At 48.0% G+C, this 17636-nt stretch overlaps 1 protein-coding gene across 19 annotated transcripts in view; it reads left to right on the top strand.

The window, feature by feature from the left end:
- The window catches only part of FNBP1 (formin binding protein 1), a 144911-nt gene that overhangs the window by 54438 nt on the left and 72837 nt on the right, over positions 1-17636 (top strand). For all 19 annotated transcript variants that reach the window (XM_086684261.1, XM_086684272.1, XM_086684276.1 and 16 more), the window contains 2 exons: positions 11965-12021; positions 12716-12863. In XM_086684261.1, the coding sequence (XP_086540387.1) occupies positions 11965-12021; positions 12716-12863 (205 nt within the window). The remainder of the gene's footprint in view (positions 1-11964; positions 12022-12715; positions 12864-17636) is intronic.

Below are 17636 nucleotides of genomic sequence, written 5' to 3'. Positions count from 1 at the left end.
AGTAAAAATAAAAGCTAAGTTATTGCCTTCAGGCTCTGTGTTTATAAAATATTGGAGCCTCTTATTTTTGCAGAAAATGGCTTTATCTATCGATCTATCTATCTATCTATCTATCTATCTATTTTAAGAGAGAGAGAGAGTATACGCCCGTGTACGTGTGCAGGAGTGGGGGAGGGGCAGAAAGAGAGGGAAAAAGAGAGCATCCCAAGCAGACTCCACACTGTCAGCACAGAGCCCAATAAAGGCTTGAACAAGAGAGCCTTTAAGATCGTGACCTGAGCTGAAATCAAGAGTCGATGCTTAACCGACTGAGCCGCCACCCAGGCGCCCCTTTTCAGGATGCCTCTCATTGAAGTGTAACATATACACAGAGAAATGCACAAGTCCCAGGTGTGCAGCCCCAGGAATCCACAGAGTGAACCACCCCCCTGGTAACCGGCACCCAGGTGGAGGAACAGGCAATTCCAGCCCCTTCTGGTGCACCGCCCTCCTCCCACACTCGTCCACCCTTGTCCGCTCTCCTGATTTCCAACCACGTGGACAGTCTTGCCTGTTTTTGAACCTCCTGTGAATGGATTCGTTTACGGGGCACTGCTTGATTTTGGCTTCTTTTGTTCTACCTGACGTTTGTAAGATTCGTTCATGCGGCCGCATGTGGTGGTAGCTTCTTTCTTTTCATCGGTGGATCGTATTCGGGTATGTGAGTGTACCGCCCTTTATCCGTTCCTCTGCTGCCAGGCCCCTGTTTGGGGGTACAGAGTCTGTCTCCACCCAGGAGTGGGATTGCGGGGTCATAGGCACCCTGTATGTGTAGCTTTACAAACACAGTCTTCCAAATGCTTCTCCTGATCCACGATCCATCCAGCAGCGTGTGAGAGTCCCGGGGAGCCGCATTTGAAAAGTGCTTGGATCACAGGGCCCCCGGGTGGCTCAGTCAGTTAAGCGTCCGACGTCGGCTCAGGTCACGATCTCGCGGTTCGTAGGTTCGAGCCCCACGTCGGGCTCTGTGCTGACAGCTCGGAGCCTGGAGCCTGCTTCGGATGCTGTGTCTCCCTCTGTCTCTGCCCCTCCCCTGCTCACGCTCTGTCTGTGTTTCTCTCAAAAGTAAACAAACATTAGAAACAAGTGTTTAAAAAGAGCATCTGCAGGAGGGGTAGGTCATGGGTCACTGAGAGAAGGCGGATCCTTCTAGGGCTGGTGTTGTTGTTGTTTATAAATAAGCACACACATGGAATATCTTTATGGGCTGACTAGTCTTGTTTCCACTCAGCAAATAAAACATAAACCGTGTTGGCCAGCGAAACAATGGTTATGGCTTGCTGCACCCAGGTCAACTTCTGGCTCCTTGCGTGTAAAAGCAGCCTCATTTAGGACCTCAAGAACTGAATGTCAGAATAGGGATGGGGCTGCTTCATGGTGATTATTTCAGTATCGCACCGCTGGTCGTAAAACATCTTGCCTGGGAAAAAATGGGTTGCCTAACAGCCTTAGCCCCAAATGCAGTCTCACCTTGTGGATTTATCTGTATTTGCCATCTTTCTGCTAGCTTGCCCTGGTCTTTCCTGGTGCCTTTGCCACAATCTCGTTTCGTTTGGGAGTGTTGTTATCCGGTGCCGTTAAGTCAGCGCCTAGCAGGCATCTGCTCCGTTCTGTGCGTCACGAAAGCAAAGGGCTTTCTTAGCTCCCCCTCTGTGTTGCACCTGCCTTCTTGGCCTTTCTCAGCACCCGAGGTGAGGGATTGAGGATGCCAGCAACAAACCGGGGGGCTCTTGGGAAAGAATGCAAATCTCAGCGGGTCCTCAATGCAGATACATAAGATGCTCCCTGCGCTCTGTCGATGTGCCTCCCCACTCACCGAAGTGATTCGGCTTCTCCCCTTTCAGCAAACCCAGCACCTCTGTCCCCATCCTTCCCGTGGGTTTCCTAACGTCACCGAGAACATCGAAGCAGTCCGAAGAAGACGTTCTATCTCTCGGTGTCTGTCCCCACATCTCTGTGCCCCCCCCCAGAGATGCTCCTGTCTAAACCCAGGCCCCCCCGTCTTGTGCACCGTGTTCCCCAACACCTGCCGGTTTCCTTGCTCCCCTTCATAGACAGACTTCTCGAAAGTGTTCTTACTTGCTGTCTCCGGTCCCTCTTCTGTCCCTACTTGATTACTTTTTAAATGTTTCTCCATTTATTTTGAGAGAGAGAGAGAGAGAGAGTGAGCATGGGAGGGGCAGAGGGAGAGAGAATCCCAAGCAGGCTCCATGCGCAGAGCCCGGCTTGGGGGGCTCGATCGTATGAACCGCGGGATCGTGACCTGAGCCGACATCCAGGTCGGATGCTCAACCCACTGAGCCACCCAGGCGCCCCTCCTGTCAGTGCTTTCAACTCACCCCGCACAGCTCAGCCAGAACTGCTCTTCGAGGGCTCCAGTCACTTCCATGTTGTTCAACCCAACCTCCTGTCCCCGGTCTGCAGCGTCCCTGACCCATCGGTGGCTTTGACCGGGCAGATGCTCCCTCCTCCTTGCTCGGCCTCTCGAATTCCAGTCTTCTGGCTTCCTTCTTTCCACCTCACTGGAGCTCCTTCGCACCCCCCTTTACCGGGTTCTCCTTTGCCTCCTTCTCTTCATCCGGCGTGCCCCCGTGCCCCGTCCCCGTCTCCTGTATCCCCTTGTGATCTCTTCTGGCTTTAAGTATGGTCTGTGTAGCCGTGGCTCGCAGATACGCATCTCCAAGCTAGACCTCTGTCCCGGACTCCGACACAGATTACGCAGTGTCTCCAGGGGGACGTCTGAAATGCGACGTGCCCGGAACTGAATCTGTCCGCTCAGAATCTGCGGCCGCACGGCCCAGCTTTTCCCCACTCACTTGAGGGCAGCTGCCTCCTTGCTTCTTGGATCAGAAACTCCGGACATCGTTGGTTCCCCCTCTTTCTCTCGCGTGACCCCCCCCCATCCCTCATCTAAGCCATCAGGACCGTACTTGGCAAATTTACCCAGGGTCCGACTCCTCCTCTTGACCTCCGCTGCGGCCGTGGCGGTCCAGGCCCCAGCACCTCTCACCTGGGTTATTATGGGGCTTCTAACTGGTTTCTCTTATTCCCTTCTTTTTAAAAAAAAATTTTTTTTAATGTTTATTTATTTTTGAGAGAGACAGAGACAGAGATTGAGCGGGGGAGGAGCAGAGAGAGAGAGAGAGGGAGACACAGAATCGGAAGCAGGCTCCAGGCTCTGAGCTGTCAGCACGGAGCCCGACGCGGGGCTCAAACCCACACACCGTGAGATCGTGGCCTGAGCCGAAGTCAGACACCCAATCGACGGAGCCACCCAGGCGCCCCTCTCTTATTCCCTTCTTATCCCATATCCTCTCTCTGTTTTCCACACAGCAGCTAGATCATGGCGCTCTGTTCAGAATTCCAACAACTCCCTATAAGGAGCATCCAGAATCCTTAACGATAGATGTCTTAACAAAGCCCTGTGTGATCGTAAACCCCAACCTCTCTGACATCACCTCTTTCCCCCTTCTCCATCCTCTCTGCCCTAACCATACCCGCCTCCCTGCTGTTTCTTGTATACACCAGGCTCGCCCTCACCCCGGGCTCACCTTCCATATGGGGATCCCCTATATATCCTTCCCCTCGATCTGCGTGGCCATCCCCCCCCCCCACCTCCTTCAAGTCTTTGCTCAGAGGTCACCTGCTCAGCAACGCCTGCCTCGTCCTTCTGCTGTAGTTCACCCTTTTTCTTTCTTTATTTTTAATGCTTATTTACTTTTTTTGAGAGAGAGAGAGAGAGAGAGTAGGGAAGGGGCAGAGATAGAGGGAGAGACAGAATCCCAAGCAGGCTCCACACTGTCAGCACAGAGCCCGATGCGGGGCTCGATCCCATGAACCGTGAGATCAGGACCTGAGCCGAAACCAAGAGTCAAGACGCTTAACCGCCTGGGCCACCCAGGCGCCCCTACTTTCCACTTTTTCCAGAGCACTGGTAACTTTCTAACACTCGGTAACATTGTCTTATGGCCCATACCTACTGTTCGTTGCCTTTCACTCCTTTCTGCTAGAATGGAGACCCCTCAAGGGCATGGTTTTTGAGCTGTGTGCACTGAAGTATCCCCAGGGTACAGGACGGTGCCCGATGCGTAACAGGGGCTCAGTAAGTAGCTGGAGAAAGAGAGGATCAACAGGGCTCACATGTCAGACGTTTGGTTAGCCCCGCTTCAGGGAGAATTGTGGGTTTGCACAGGCCTGAGAGCTGAGGAGGGCTCACCAACAAACAGGACACCCGATGTGTCTCACGAACGAGACGCTGCGGAACTCAACCTTCTCACTGCGGGAAACGGACCACGTGCGTGTGAGCACATGCAAATAAGCAAGAAATTAAATCATCTAAAGATAGCAGTTACCACCCCAGATACCTAAAGCCGGTGATGCAGTATAGCATTAGAGGAAAGAAGTGCTCGCTCATTTTTACAAGCAAATGATGATAGTCAGGGCTTTGATTTCTGTAGGTGAGGTGTTGGCAAACTACAACCTATGTCCCAACCCGTCCACTGCCTGGTTTTGTAAATAAGGTTTTACAGGAACACAGCCACGTCCACTCATTCATTTACGTATTGTCCACGGCTGCTTCTGCAAAACAGTGGCAAGTAACTAGTTGCAACAGGGACCGTGTGATCATGACCTACGTGCAAGTCTGAAATATCTACTGTCTGGCCCTTTATAGCAAAAGTGTAGGGGCACCTGGGTGGCTCAGTCTGTTAAGCGTCTAACTCGTGATTTCAGCTCGGGTCGTGTTCTCACGGTTCATGAGTTCGAGCCCCACATCTGGCTCTGTGCTGACAGCCCAGAGCCTGCTTGGGGATTCTCTCTCTCTGCCCCCCCTCCCCCCACTCAGGGTCTCTCTTCCTCCCTTTCTCTTTCTCTCTCTAAATAAATAAATACATAAAAAAGTTTACTGACCCTTGTGATAGTTACTGTTTATTCAAGGCAGCGTAAGGTCAAGTTCCTAAGAAAATTTTAAACATCTTATCTGACCTGTATAAGAGAACCAGCTATGTATTGCCCTTTAGCAACTGTTTTTGTTTTTCATTTTTTTTTTGATGTTTATTTTTATTTTTGAGAGAGAGAGAGAGACAGAGCACGAGTGGGGGAGGGGCAGAGAGAGGGAGACACAGAACTCAAAGCCGGCTCCAGGCTCTGAGCCATCAGCACAGAGCCCGACGCGGGGCTCGAACTCACGGACCGCGAGATCGTGACCCGAGCTGAAGTCGGACGCTCAATCGATTGAGCCACCCAGGTGCCCTGCCCTTAGCAACTGTTTTTTTTTTTTTTTTTTTAAGAAAGTTATTGGTTATGACCAGATAATGAATTCATAGGATGAAAACTTCCAGAGGCACAAAACGGTCCACAGCAAAGTGTCCCTTCTCTTCCCCCTGCCCCTGGGGACAATGAATGTTCTCCGTCTCCTGCTTATCCTTCCATAGAGAGATTTTATGCCGACACAGGCAACTAAGTGTGTTTGCCGCCTCATTTCCCCGGCAGTTCAGCGTGCCCTTGCCTTGCTACATCCTGGAGATCTTCCCGAGGACTCATTTTTATGTTTGCAGTTTTAGTATGTTGCATCGGGTTGGCGGATGTGTTTCCAATTGTTTGCAATGCTGAACAAAGTTGCAGTGCATAGCCTTGAGTAATCCACTTGGCCAGCCTGCTTGGAGACTAAGTTCCTAAAAGGAGCGCTCTGGGTTTGGTGGGGTTTGCCAAGTCGACTCTCAGAGGCTGTGACCCTTACCACTCACACCCTATTGGGTGGCAGTGCAACTTTCTTCGACCCTCAGTGCCTCTTGGTACCAGTCCGTTTTATCTTTGCCAAGGTGATAAGTAAAAATTGGTGCGTCTGAGCATTAGTGTTTCTCTTGTTATCAATGAGGTTAAGCCTGTTTTTTATGCGTGGAAGCCATTTATACTTTTTTTTTTTTAAGTTTATTTATTTTGAGAGAGAGAGAGAGAGAGAGAGAACAGGCAGGGGAGGGGCAAAGAGAGGGAGAGAGAGAGAATCCCCAGCAGGCTCTGAGCTATCAGCACAGAGCCTGACGCGGGGCTCGAACCCATGAACCATGGGATCATGACCTGAGCCAGTCGCAAGCTTAACCGACTGAGCCACCCGGGCGTCCCGTTACTGTTCTCTATTTTAAGCTCCATGTTACAATTTTAAACGGGCTCGGCTGACTCACTGCTAAGGTAAAGAAAATAATATTTACATGTTTTTCTTCCTTTTCTGAGTGATATAATATCGTCTGTAACATGAGTCCCACGGTTAATTTGTCTTAGTCCTGTTTTTAAATATGAATGTATGTTTACCACTCTTTCTTTGACCACAGCCTCTCTGCTTATCTCTGGGCATCAAGAAAAATACGAATATTTTCTCCCCTAATGAGAGCTTGTGGACTAATTCTCGGGTTTGTTCTTGCTTGAGAATGCCCTCATACTTGATAATAATTTGACCTGCTTGTTCTCTGGTAATATTTTCTTTCTCTCCAAACTTTGTTGCTGCATTGTCTTTTGTTGGAAAAGTCTGGGGGCAGCCAGATTTTTTTTCTTTGTAGGTGGCTTGCTTTTTTTTGACTGTAGATGTGAAGAATTTTTTTTGTTTCACTTAGCAGTTTGATAACGTCGCCAAGCTAAGCCCTGTTGTTGCTCATTCGTTGTCGGTTTCCTTAGCGCCCTTTTCATATGCAGATTCCAATTTTTAATTTATTTTCGGGGGAACTTTCTTCAATTGCATCGGAGTGTTGTTTCTGTGCTACTTACTGGGTCGTGTATATTTCAGAGAGAGGAGTTTTCCTTGTGTTAAAGCGTCTTGCCCTTTAGATAAATATTTTTTTCCTGCGTTTGTTAGTTGCTTTCCTTATTATGATCGTTTCAAAACTTTCCTCTGTTGAATTCGATACCCAAGCCCACCTGATGCACTAGCTCCGTAGCAGTGGGCTTTAGGTCTTAGTTCATTTCCTTAGCTTTGCAGTCCGTTTTAGCCTGTGGTCTGGGAGTTCTTTGCTTTATTGGCTTCGTGGTTTTATTACGTTTGTCTCTAGTGTAAAATAGTCTGGAGGAATTGGTGTTTGCCTGTTTTGCTTCTTTTCTTCCAGATTGGGTTTTTCTGTCATTCCCTTCCTCCCTCCCTCCTTTCTTGCCTTTCTCCCAAAAATCCATCCATCCTTCCTTCCTCCCTCCCTCCCTCCCTCCCTCCCTCCCTTCCTTCCTTCCTTCCTTTTCTTCTGTATTACATATCTTTTCACCTTGCTTATGTTTAATATGGGCACTTCAGTGAGGTAGTAATGAGAACAGACATGGGGGGGTACCTGGGTGGCTCAGTCAGTTAAGTATCTGACCCTGGATCTCGGCTCAGGTCAGGAGTTTGCATCGGGCTCTGTGCTGACAGCATGGAACCTGCTTGGGATTCTCTCTCTCCCTCCTTCTCTGCCCCTCCCCCACTCACACACACTCTCTCTCTCTCTTTCTCTCTCTCCCTCTCAAAATAAATAAATAGATAAACTTAAAAAAAAAAAAAGGGAGAACAGACATTAGAGCCCAATACCTGGGATACACTCTTGGTTCGTCCCTTCAATAGTAATACAATTTGGGGGGCACCTGGGTGGCTCAGTCTATTAAGCGGCGGACTCGTGATTTCGCCTCAGGTCACGGTTTGTGGGATTGAGCCCCACCTCGGGCTCTGTGCTGACAGCTCAGAGTCTGGAGCCTGCTTCGGATTCTCTGTCCTCCCTCTCTCTCTCTCTCTCTCTCTCTCTCTCTCTCTCAGAAATAACAAATGAATAAACTTAAAAAAAAAAAAAAAAAAAGAATTGCTCTTCAGGGTTTGGTGGGCTTACCCCCCAGCCCCACCCCGCAGCGGCGGTGAGGTTGGGGTCAGCCTCCATTCTACGCCGTTCCAGAATCTTCCGTCCCTCGCCACGGTCACCACTTTTCAGACTGTGTAGACTGAGGTTGCGTTCCTTTCTTCATTGGCTTGCTTTCCGCTGTTGAAAATTGTCCTGGCTTGTGACTTTCACCCCTTACTGGGAAAGCATAGTTCTCTGATTGAATTTTGTTCCGCTGTCTTTATCTGGAAATCTTGTGGTGAGCTCCTTTAAAAAAACGAAAGATAGGAAAAAACAAAACATTCCTAGACCCAGCCCTGGACCTTCCATTTCAGAGGGTCTGGAATGGAGCCCAAGTATCTCCTTTTTAAAAGCCTCCCCGTGGTTCTTAGGATCACTAAGTTTACATCCAGTATCCTTAGGAGAGGATTATATTTTTCTCTTGCCTTTTAATTAGCCTGTCTGCAGAGCAAGTTTAATATATAAAACACTTAAAAGTTCTCAGAAAGATCCCATAAATTTATAGATCCTCTTTGTGGTTTCTTTTCTTGCTTGTTTGTTAAAATAACCTCGTACAAAATAGGGCAAGAAAGCCCATCTCCAGAGAATGCAAATGAAAGTTGATCTTTTTTTTTGTAGCGGTCCCTGAGAGAAATATCCTGACTTTCCCTTCCAGACCTCTTAAGCTTTTAGTTTTCTGCTGGCATTTATAGAGTGAATTATTCATCGGTGCTTTTAAGAAGCATTTTGAATGCTGTTTACGTATGCTAATATGATCAAAGAGATAACTCATTCATCACAATATGATGGGTTTTTGTTTTAACTTTTTTAAAAACTTTTTTTAATGTTTTCTTTTATATTTGAGAGAGAGAGAGAGAGAGAGAGCCCGCGTGCACAAGCGGGTGAGGGGTAGAGGAATGGAGACAGAATCCGAAGCAGGCTCCAGGCTCGAGGCTGTCAGCAAAGAGCCCGACGCGGGGCTCGAACTCACGAGCTGTGAGATCATGACCTGAGCCGAAGTCAGATTTCAATAAACATTTAAAATAACAGTTTTGAAAGAATTTTTATAGAAGATGTGAGTTTCGAAGTGGTATTTTCCATTTATAATTTATTGTGAACAGAAGAAATGATTAATATTTAAAACCTTGCATTAAAAATCATTTCACATGCAGGGGCACCTGAGTGGCTCACTCGGTTAAGCGTCCAACGTCAGCCCAGGTCATGGTCTCAGTTTATGAGTTCGAGCCCCACATCGGGCTCTGTGCTGACAGCTTGGAGCCTGGAGCCTGCTTTGGGTTCTGTGTCTCCCTCTCTCTCTGCCCCTCCCCTGCTCACACTCTGTCTCTGTCTCCCGCTCTCTCAAAAATAAAGACACATTAAAAAAATATTTCACATGCAGCCAATAGGCTTTTTACTACTCCAGTCTCCCGTGTTTGCTAACAAGAACCTGTTGGTTATATATTCACCTGCTTTCCACGTGTTCCCCTTTTGTCCCTGCCACCTGTAAGGAGGACAGACTGTTTTTACTAAATCTCCCTTTTACGGGGTGATTGTGGTCAAACCAGCTCAAAGAACTGTACTGTGCTTTTAGCAGACAAGGTTTCCCTCTTTTGCATTAGTTTTTTTCTTTAAGTCACATTTTAATTTTATTTTTTATTTTAATTTTTTTTTAATGTTTTTTAAATTTAGTTTTGAGAGAAAGAGAGAGAGAGAACTCAAGCAGGGGAGGGGCAGAGAGAGAGAGAGAGAGAGAAAGAATCCCAAGCAGGTTCTGTGATGAAAGCAGCAAGCCCAGTGTAGGGCTCGAACTCATGAACCGTGAGATCATGATCTGAGCCGAACTCGGACACACAACCTCTGAAATACCCAGGTGCCCTATTTTATTTTTTATTTTTAAAGACCTTATTTTTGGGGCGCCTGGGTGGCTTAGTCGGTTAAGCGTCCGACTTCGGCTCAGGTCATGATCTCCAGTTCGTGGGTTCGAGCCCCGCGTCAGGCTCTGTGCTGACAGCTCAGAGCCTGGAGCCTGTTTCAGATTCTGTGTCTCCCTCTCTCTCTGACCCTCCCCCGTTCATGCTCTGTCTCTCTGTGTCTCAAAAATCACTAAACGTTAAAAAAAAATTTTTTTTTTTAATTAAAAAAAAAATAAAGACCTTATTTTTAAGTAATCTCTACGCCCAGCGTGTGGCTTGAACTCACGACCCCAAGATCAAGAGTCACATGCTCTACTGACTGAACCGGCCAGGAGCCCCCCTCGTATCTTCATTTTAAATTACAACGATCAATATCTTAGCGGATGTTACATACTCCCCTAGAATTTCCAAACTTGAAGGGACAGTAGAGGCCATTTCACCCAGCCCCCTCGGACTCACGGATGAAGAACTGGACACACAGACTTTTTACCCAAGTCCACGGCCTCATGTCATCTAGTAACACCTGTTAGAGATGAGATCGCATCCACTTTGTCCATGAAATGTACCCTGATCCAAACTGCAAACTTAGGACGGCACGTTTTTTGTTTTTTTTTTTCCTAGATGATTCTGTAGTTTCAGGGGAAATGAAAGAACTAGGATGTGAAATAGTGAAAGTAGCTACTAGAAAAGAGGACTAGCCCTCAGGTGAGGGCTCCCACTGTGGACCATTAGTCAGCCTTTGGCTGTTTCTCTAAACCACAGCTGCCGAAGGCAGGCCCCACGAGAAATCAGCCAGCGAGACCCCCGTGAGTGAGTTTTCTTTTTTCATGTTTGCCTCCTAGCTTTTGTGTAAATCGCAGCGTGTTGACTCTAGACATTATCTGGATTCTTGACCTGGAGAAGAGATTCGGAAGAGAGATAGGAGTGATTTCGGGCTCGTCGGTCGGAGTGCGTTCGGTGCAGATCGGCTGGGCAGGTTGAAAGTTCCCGTTAAATGTCGTAGCGGGAACGTCCCCCGAATATTGTCTCCGCTTCCTCCGAGAAGGCTTCCTTCCCCTTTTCCCCTTTTCGTTAGCTCTTTGGAGGGGCAGCCACACCGCCTTGACGGCATGCCCTTGGCACTTGGAGTTTTAATTTGAACATTTTGGACGTAGTCCCCGTGCTTTCCATGGGTTTAGGGTAATACTATTCGGCTGCAGAGGACCACAAAGGAGCAGTGGCCTGGTGGGAAAACCCATCGTCAGCTCAGGGCTGCCGATGAACGTGGCTTCGTGGGTGCCCAGGGTCTGTACTCTCCGATTCAAGCCGGGTCGACATCAGCTAGTGCCTCCCTCTGCGCTTTTCTTTTAAACGTTGTTTTTAATGTTTATTTTTGAGAGAGACAGAGCGTGAGCGGGGGAGGGGCAGAGAGAGAGGGAGACACAGGATCCGAAGCAGGCTCCGGGCTCTGAGCTGTCAGCACAGAGCCCGATGCGGGGCTCGAACCCATAAACCGTGCGATCATGACCTGAGCCGAAGTCGGCCGCTCAACCGACTGAGCCCCCCAGGTGCCCCCGCCCCTCTCTGTTCTTATTTGCTCTATTTATTTATTATTATTTATTGCTCTTATTAGTTCCCTGTGAGGTAAAAGATTCAAAGGTGTGTGACTCGTTCGTAACAGGAGCTTCATCATACATGTGGAAAGATAGAAGGAAATAGGGGCTCGTGGCTGGCTCAGTCTGTGGTACACGGGACTCTTGATTCTGGGGTCGTGAGTTCGAGCTCCACGTCGGGTGTGGAGATCACTTTTTAAAAAGGAAGGAAATGGGGCGCCCCGGTGGCTCGGTCGGTTAAGCACCCGACTTCAGCCCGGGTCATGATGTCACCGTCCGTGAGTTTAAGCCCCACGTCGGGTTCCGTGCCGACAGCTCAGAGCCTGGAGCCTGCTTTGGATTCTGTGTCCCCCTCCCCTGCTCACGCTCTGTCTCCCTGTCTCTCAAAAAACGAATGAACGTTAAAAAAATTTTTTTTAAAAAAACGAAGGAAATGAATGCCTTTCAACTGTGGACATTTTCTGATTTTTTTTTTTAAGTTGTCAACAAAAGCACTGACTTCACCTTCCATCACTGATTTCTCAATAGTCTTTTTTTTTCTCTCTCAGTCATTCAGTCATCTCTCTACAGAAGGTGACATTGTCTGCATTTTTGTTTTAGGAATCTTGCAAAGAAATACCAACCTAAAAAGAACTCGAAGGAAGAAGAGGAATACAGGTCTGTTTAACACTGATCATTATGTGGTGATATCTTTATGCGGGTGGTGATGATGGTGAAGGAAAGAAAAAATGAAATCTACAAAACTAAGCTGCCTTCCCCGCTCCTCTTTGTGTCAGTTTTTAAACGGGAAGAACCATAAAGACCCTGCTCCACTAACTTCCCTTTGACGGAGTCACTAGACCTATTCCAGATTGTTTCAGTGAAGGTGATTGGGAAAAGCTTAATCTACGCAAATACAGGAAGTGTGGATTATGCAGTCCGCAGTCTTGATTTGGCTTTGTAACATCAGGAGTCTGTTTCACCGAGAAATGTGTCCATTTCAGTCGGTAGCTAAGGCACCTTACCGTGGATGGCCCCAGAGTATTATGTCTCTCACTTAGACCTAAATATCCACTGCATTAGTGCATTTACCATGTATACGTATTGGGGGGTATCTTTGGACCGAGTATTAACAGAGCCAAATCCTGCCTTATATAGAGTGATTCGGCGTCCCCCAAAATGCAAAGTGTCTCACTGGTAATTAATTCCGAGCCATTTTGATCGGAACACTCTTACGTGTAATGAATTGTCAGGATCCTCTGGGAGGTCGATGCACGTTAACCTGATTTTAATTAATGTTTTGTCAGCGCGCAGAGCGTTAGAGCGGACGTGACCTTGTTTGCAAAGGGGTGCCGTATGTTCTGTTCCGTAGGTATACAGCATGTAAAGCCTTCCTTTCCACCCTGAACGAAATGAACGATTACGCCGGGCAGCACGAAGTTATCTCCGAGAACATGACCTCACACATCACCGTGGAGCTAGCCCGCTACGTCCAGGAACTGAAGCAGGAGAGGAAATCGGTAACAAATAGCACTTTTTTTAAGGTTTATTTTTATTTTTGAGAGAGAGAGAGAGAGAGAGAGCGAGCGTGCATGCAAGCATGGGGTGGGGGGGCAGAGAGAAGGAGGGGAACAAAGGACCCAAAGTGGGCTCTGTGCTGACAGCAGAGAGCCTAATGCGGGGGGTCAAACTCATGAACCGTGAGATCATGACCTGAGCCGAAACCAGGAGTTGGATGCTTAACCCACTGAGTCACCCGGAGGTCCCTAAGAGATTTATGGTTAGGCTGTGGTCTGTGTCCTTGTTCTTTGATCCCTTAGGAAGTAAGGGCATCATACTATGTTAGTAATAAGGTACCAGAGCTGGCCAGTGGTGATACTTTTTTCATTTAAATTTGAGTCCACAGTAATTGGTGTAAGTGCTCTGGTGTTGCTTGAGCCAACGGGGAAGATCTCGTTGCTGCTGAAACGGAAGAGACGTTAAATAATCATGACCAAAATAATTATTTCATTGTGAGAGTAGCTACAAAGTATGGGTGCCGGGGCTTTGGGAGCAGATGATAGGAATCCCTAACATGCTCGGACCCAGGACCAGGGAGAAGCTTCCCAGGGCCCTCAGCACTTAACGTTTTGGCAAGACTCGAAGTATGAGGAGGAGTTGCTTGGGGCAAACCATAGAGGGAACAGCCAGTGCAAAGGCCCTGAGACAGGAAGGTATTTGGAACGGCTGAGGCGTTTACTCTTTCTAAGCTATAAGTAGATAGAACGTGGCTTTGGGTGTGTTTAGAAGTTAGGAACAGATATATGCCTGAAGATCAACCCATTCGTTGCAAAAAAAAAAATGTTCATAAACTGAGATGAAATTTTTATCTGTTCACATTAGAGCAGTGGGTCTCAAGCTGGCACAATTTTGTACCCCCCCCCCAACATGTGCCAATGTCTGGAGATAGTTCTGGTTGTGTGGGGGGGGATTAGCTTTGGGGGGGGTTGCCACTGGCATCTGGTGGGTGGAACCCAGACACGCTGTTCAACATCCTGTGATGCATAGGGCGGCCTCCACAACAAAGAATTACCTGGCCCCTGATGTCCGTGGTGCCCAGATTGACATGCCAGCCTCTTCCAGACCGTTCATTAAAGAAGGTCTTTTCCGTGATGGAAAGGAAGCAGTGAAACAAAATACTAAGGTTCAGAATGAAACGCAGTGGCCTATTGTGATCCTCAGGGAAATGCGGTCAATCTGGACATGATGTTGGACTGCTTCCCTGGGCGCTTGAACTTCCCTCAACCTTGCACAGTTTATACCCTCTTCCTGTTTGTTTCTTTGTTCGGTGCTTTGTGTGTCTTCACTGACCTTTATCCACCCATATAGCTTAGAGATTTAGCCAACGCCCTCAACAAGAACTCTCAGCATTTACCTTAGTCCGGAACGTACATGCTGTTTCTGGAGTGGATCGTGAGATATGAACCCACATGACCTGGCTTCCTGTTAGTTTTTTTTTTTTTTTTTTTTAATAATGTTTATTTGTTTCGAGAGAGGGGGAGAGACAAAGAACGAATGGGGGAGGGGCAGAGAGAGAGGGAGAGGATCCCAAGCAGGCTCTGTACCCTCGGCACAGAGCCCAACTTGGAGCTCAAACTCACAAACCTTGAGATCGTGACGTGAGCCGAAACCAAGAGTCAAATGCTTAACCGACTGAGCTACCCAGGTGCCCCATTTTTTTTTTTTTTAAAGTTTATTTATTGCGAGAGAGAAAGAGAGAGAGAGAGAGTGAGTGTGCGAGCCAGGGAGGGGTAAAGGGACAGCGTGAGAGAGAATCCCAAGCAGGCTCTGTGTTCTCAGCGCAGAGCCCGATGGGCGCGATCCCACGAACCACGAGTTCACGACCTGAGCCGAAACCAAGAGTCAAATGCTTCACTGACTGAGCCCCGCTCCTGTCACTTTTTTTTATTCTTCTCCTGCAGACACATTGCTCCCTCGCTGCTCCTCCTCCTTGCCCTGTGTGATCCTGCCTCAGGGCCTTTGCACTGGCCTTTTATTTCCTCGGAAAGCTTTCCCCCCAGATACCTGCAGAGCTCACCTGCTGAGTTCTTTCGCAGGAATATGGTCTTCTCATTGAGGTCTGTCTTGTCCACCTTATGTAAACTTACAAAGTCCCCCCCCCCCCTCGCTTCTTCCCCTCCTCATTGCCCCCACCTTCCCTGCTTTACTGTTTTTCCCTAGTGGTTACCAGCGTCTAACATTTTTATGTATCTGTTTCCTTGCGTCTCACGCTAGAACGTAAGCTCCATGAGGGCAAGAATTTTTCTTGGTTACCGTTGTATCTTGAGCTCGAGTGTCCGGGCGGGACAAAGCAGGCTGTTGATAAATACTCCCAGGGTGGAAGAAATAATTAAGAAGTGGCGAGAAGCAGTCTTAGACTCAACTTTGTCCTCAGTTAGACTTCGTGTCACCGGTTGAGGATCCTTGTGTGTCTTTGCTGTGTTACGATCGGGTCCTTTTGTTCTGTTTACCCCCCGTTAATCACATGTCTTGTACAGTCCGTCATATCTGTAGTTTGAATTCTGTTCCCTTTTTATCAGAAATTATAGTAATTTATGAAGTAAATTACAGGTGGTACAGATACACGTTAAATAATATCTTGCGATACGTGCTGTTCCTTTTATTTTAAGGAGAATCGCAAGCACACATTTCTGAGTCACATGTTCTGCCGGGAAGAATTACAAACACCATGCTCTCTTGAAGCATTTTGTAATTATATTAAAATGACATTTGAGGAAGCTGGGAAACCTTTTATTTATTTTGTTTTTGCTTGTTTATTTATTTTTGAGAGAGAGAGAGAGAGAGAGCAGGGGAAGAGCAGAGGGAGAGGGGGTGGGGACGGAGAATCCCAAGCAGGCACCACGCTGACAGAGGAGAGCCCGATGCGGGGCTCGAACGCACAAACTGTGAGATCATGACCTGAGCCAAAGTCAGACACTTAATGGACTGAGCCACCCAGGCGCCCCAGGAAACTGGGAAACCTTTTAGAATTCCAGGACGCGTATCAGTAGGCAAATGCGTATTTGCGGTGTTTTAATATTTACCATTATTTGGAGTGACCGCACATGGTGATGTTGAGACGCTGTGACTTTAAAAATTATTCGGATGATATTGGCTATTTAGTTGTTTGGCCTCAGGTCTTCATGTTTCTGGATTTTCATAACTGATATCTTTTACGTTTTAACATTTACTCTCCATGGTTCCCCTCGGGAATGTTTTACTCCAGACCAGGAGGCTGGAGGCGTTGGGGCTGGAGAGTCAACCCGACTGTCCGGGCTGTCAGCACAGAGCCCGACGCGGGGCTCGAACCCACGAACCGCGAGATCATGACCTGAGCCGGAATCGGACGCTTAACCGGCTGATTCTTTAACTTCCATGCAAGGAGGCCGGGTCAACGTGTGAACTTCTTCATGGGCAGTCAGCTGTGGCCAAGGAGCTCCTTGAGATGGAACGCTGATGACCAATGTGTCTCCTTTCGAGCTTTCCCTTTTGGCTCCCCTCTTACTGGTTTTTAAAGTTTATTGTAAGAGAGAGAGCGAGAGCAAGTGGGGGGAGGGACAGAGAGAGAGAGAGAGAGAGAGAGAGAATCCCAAACATGCTCCGCACGGTCAGTGCAGAGCCCAATTCAGGGCTCGAACTCCTGAACCGTGAGATCGTGACCTGAGCCCAAATCTAGAGCTGGACGCTTAACCGACTGAGCCACCCGGGCGTCCCTCCCCCAACTCTTATTAGTGAGTGATCTTGTTTGTTTTTGAAAAGGGGACTCTTAAAAACACGGCAAAATGGGATCTTTTCCCCTTTCTGGTGACGGCAGCGGTTGGCAGAAGGAGCAGAACAGAGCTGGGACTCGCATCCAGGTCTGCTGGTGTCACATCTAGGGGCCTTTGACATAGCGGCGACATCCTATCTGCCCAAAGGGATGATTGAGAATTTACAGGATTACTGCCGGATCTCATTACTGCCCAGAGCGTGTTTCCAAGTTCGGTTTGGAATGCTACTGGAAAATTATTTCTCCTCTAGATTTTGCTTCGTTTGAGTAGACGAGTCTCTCGCGAGAGTCTGCACGGTAAAAAATAGCTCCTTATGCAAAAGACGTTTCCTTCCTATTTTGTCAAGATGTGAAAGGAAGGTAGTAAGAAGGAAGGAAGTAGAGAGAGGGATGGTCGTCTTGGGGGGGGCGTTTCAGAGTGAGCCAGCTAGTCGATCTTTAAGTCTTAAGGTCCTTGGTTGTAAAATAGGATACTTGCTGTTCGTGTGTTTAGGAGAAAAGATGGGTTTTATGCCGCCCTGTCTGTCTCTACCCATGTTCCCATGTTACGTGCAACTCTCTCACATAGTGTTGAAAAAAAATTATTTTTAACATTTATTTAGTTTTGAGAGACGGAGAGAGATTGAGCCCCAGTTGGGGAGGGGCAGAGAGAGAGGGAGACACAGAACCCGAAGCGGGCTCCAGGCTCCGAGCCGTCAGCACAGAGCCCGACGTGGGGCTCGAACCCACGAACTGTGTGAGATCATGACCTGAGTTGAAGTTGGACGCTTAACCGACAGAGCCACCCCCCAGGCACCCCTCCCCCTCCTTTTTTTGAAGGGGGGAGTGCCAGGATTCATTTATTAGTTGTCAATATTGTGTAGAATGTTACCAAAACTCTGGATTAGAGAACAAAAACTCGGGGCGCCTGGGTGGCTCAGTCGGTTAGGCGTCCGACTTCAGCTCGGGTCATGATCACACGGTTCGTGAGTTCGAGCCCCGCGTC

Source organism: Puma concolor, chromosome D4, assembly GCF_028749965.1.
Source record: "Puma concolor isolate L17-30 chromosome D4, mPumCon1.1.hap2, whole genome shotgun sequence".
NCBI classification, from domain to species: Eukaryota; Metazoa; Chordata; class Mammalia; order Carnivora; family Felidae; genus Puma; species Puma concolor.
This window is presented reverse-complemented; position numbering and strand designations above follow the sequence as displayed.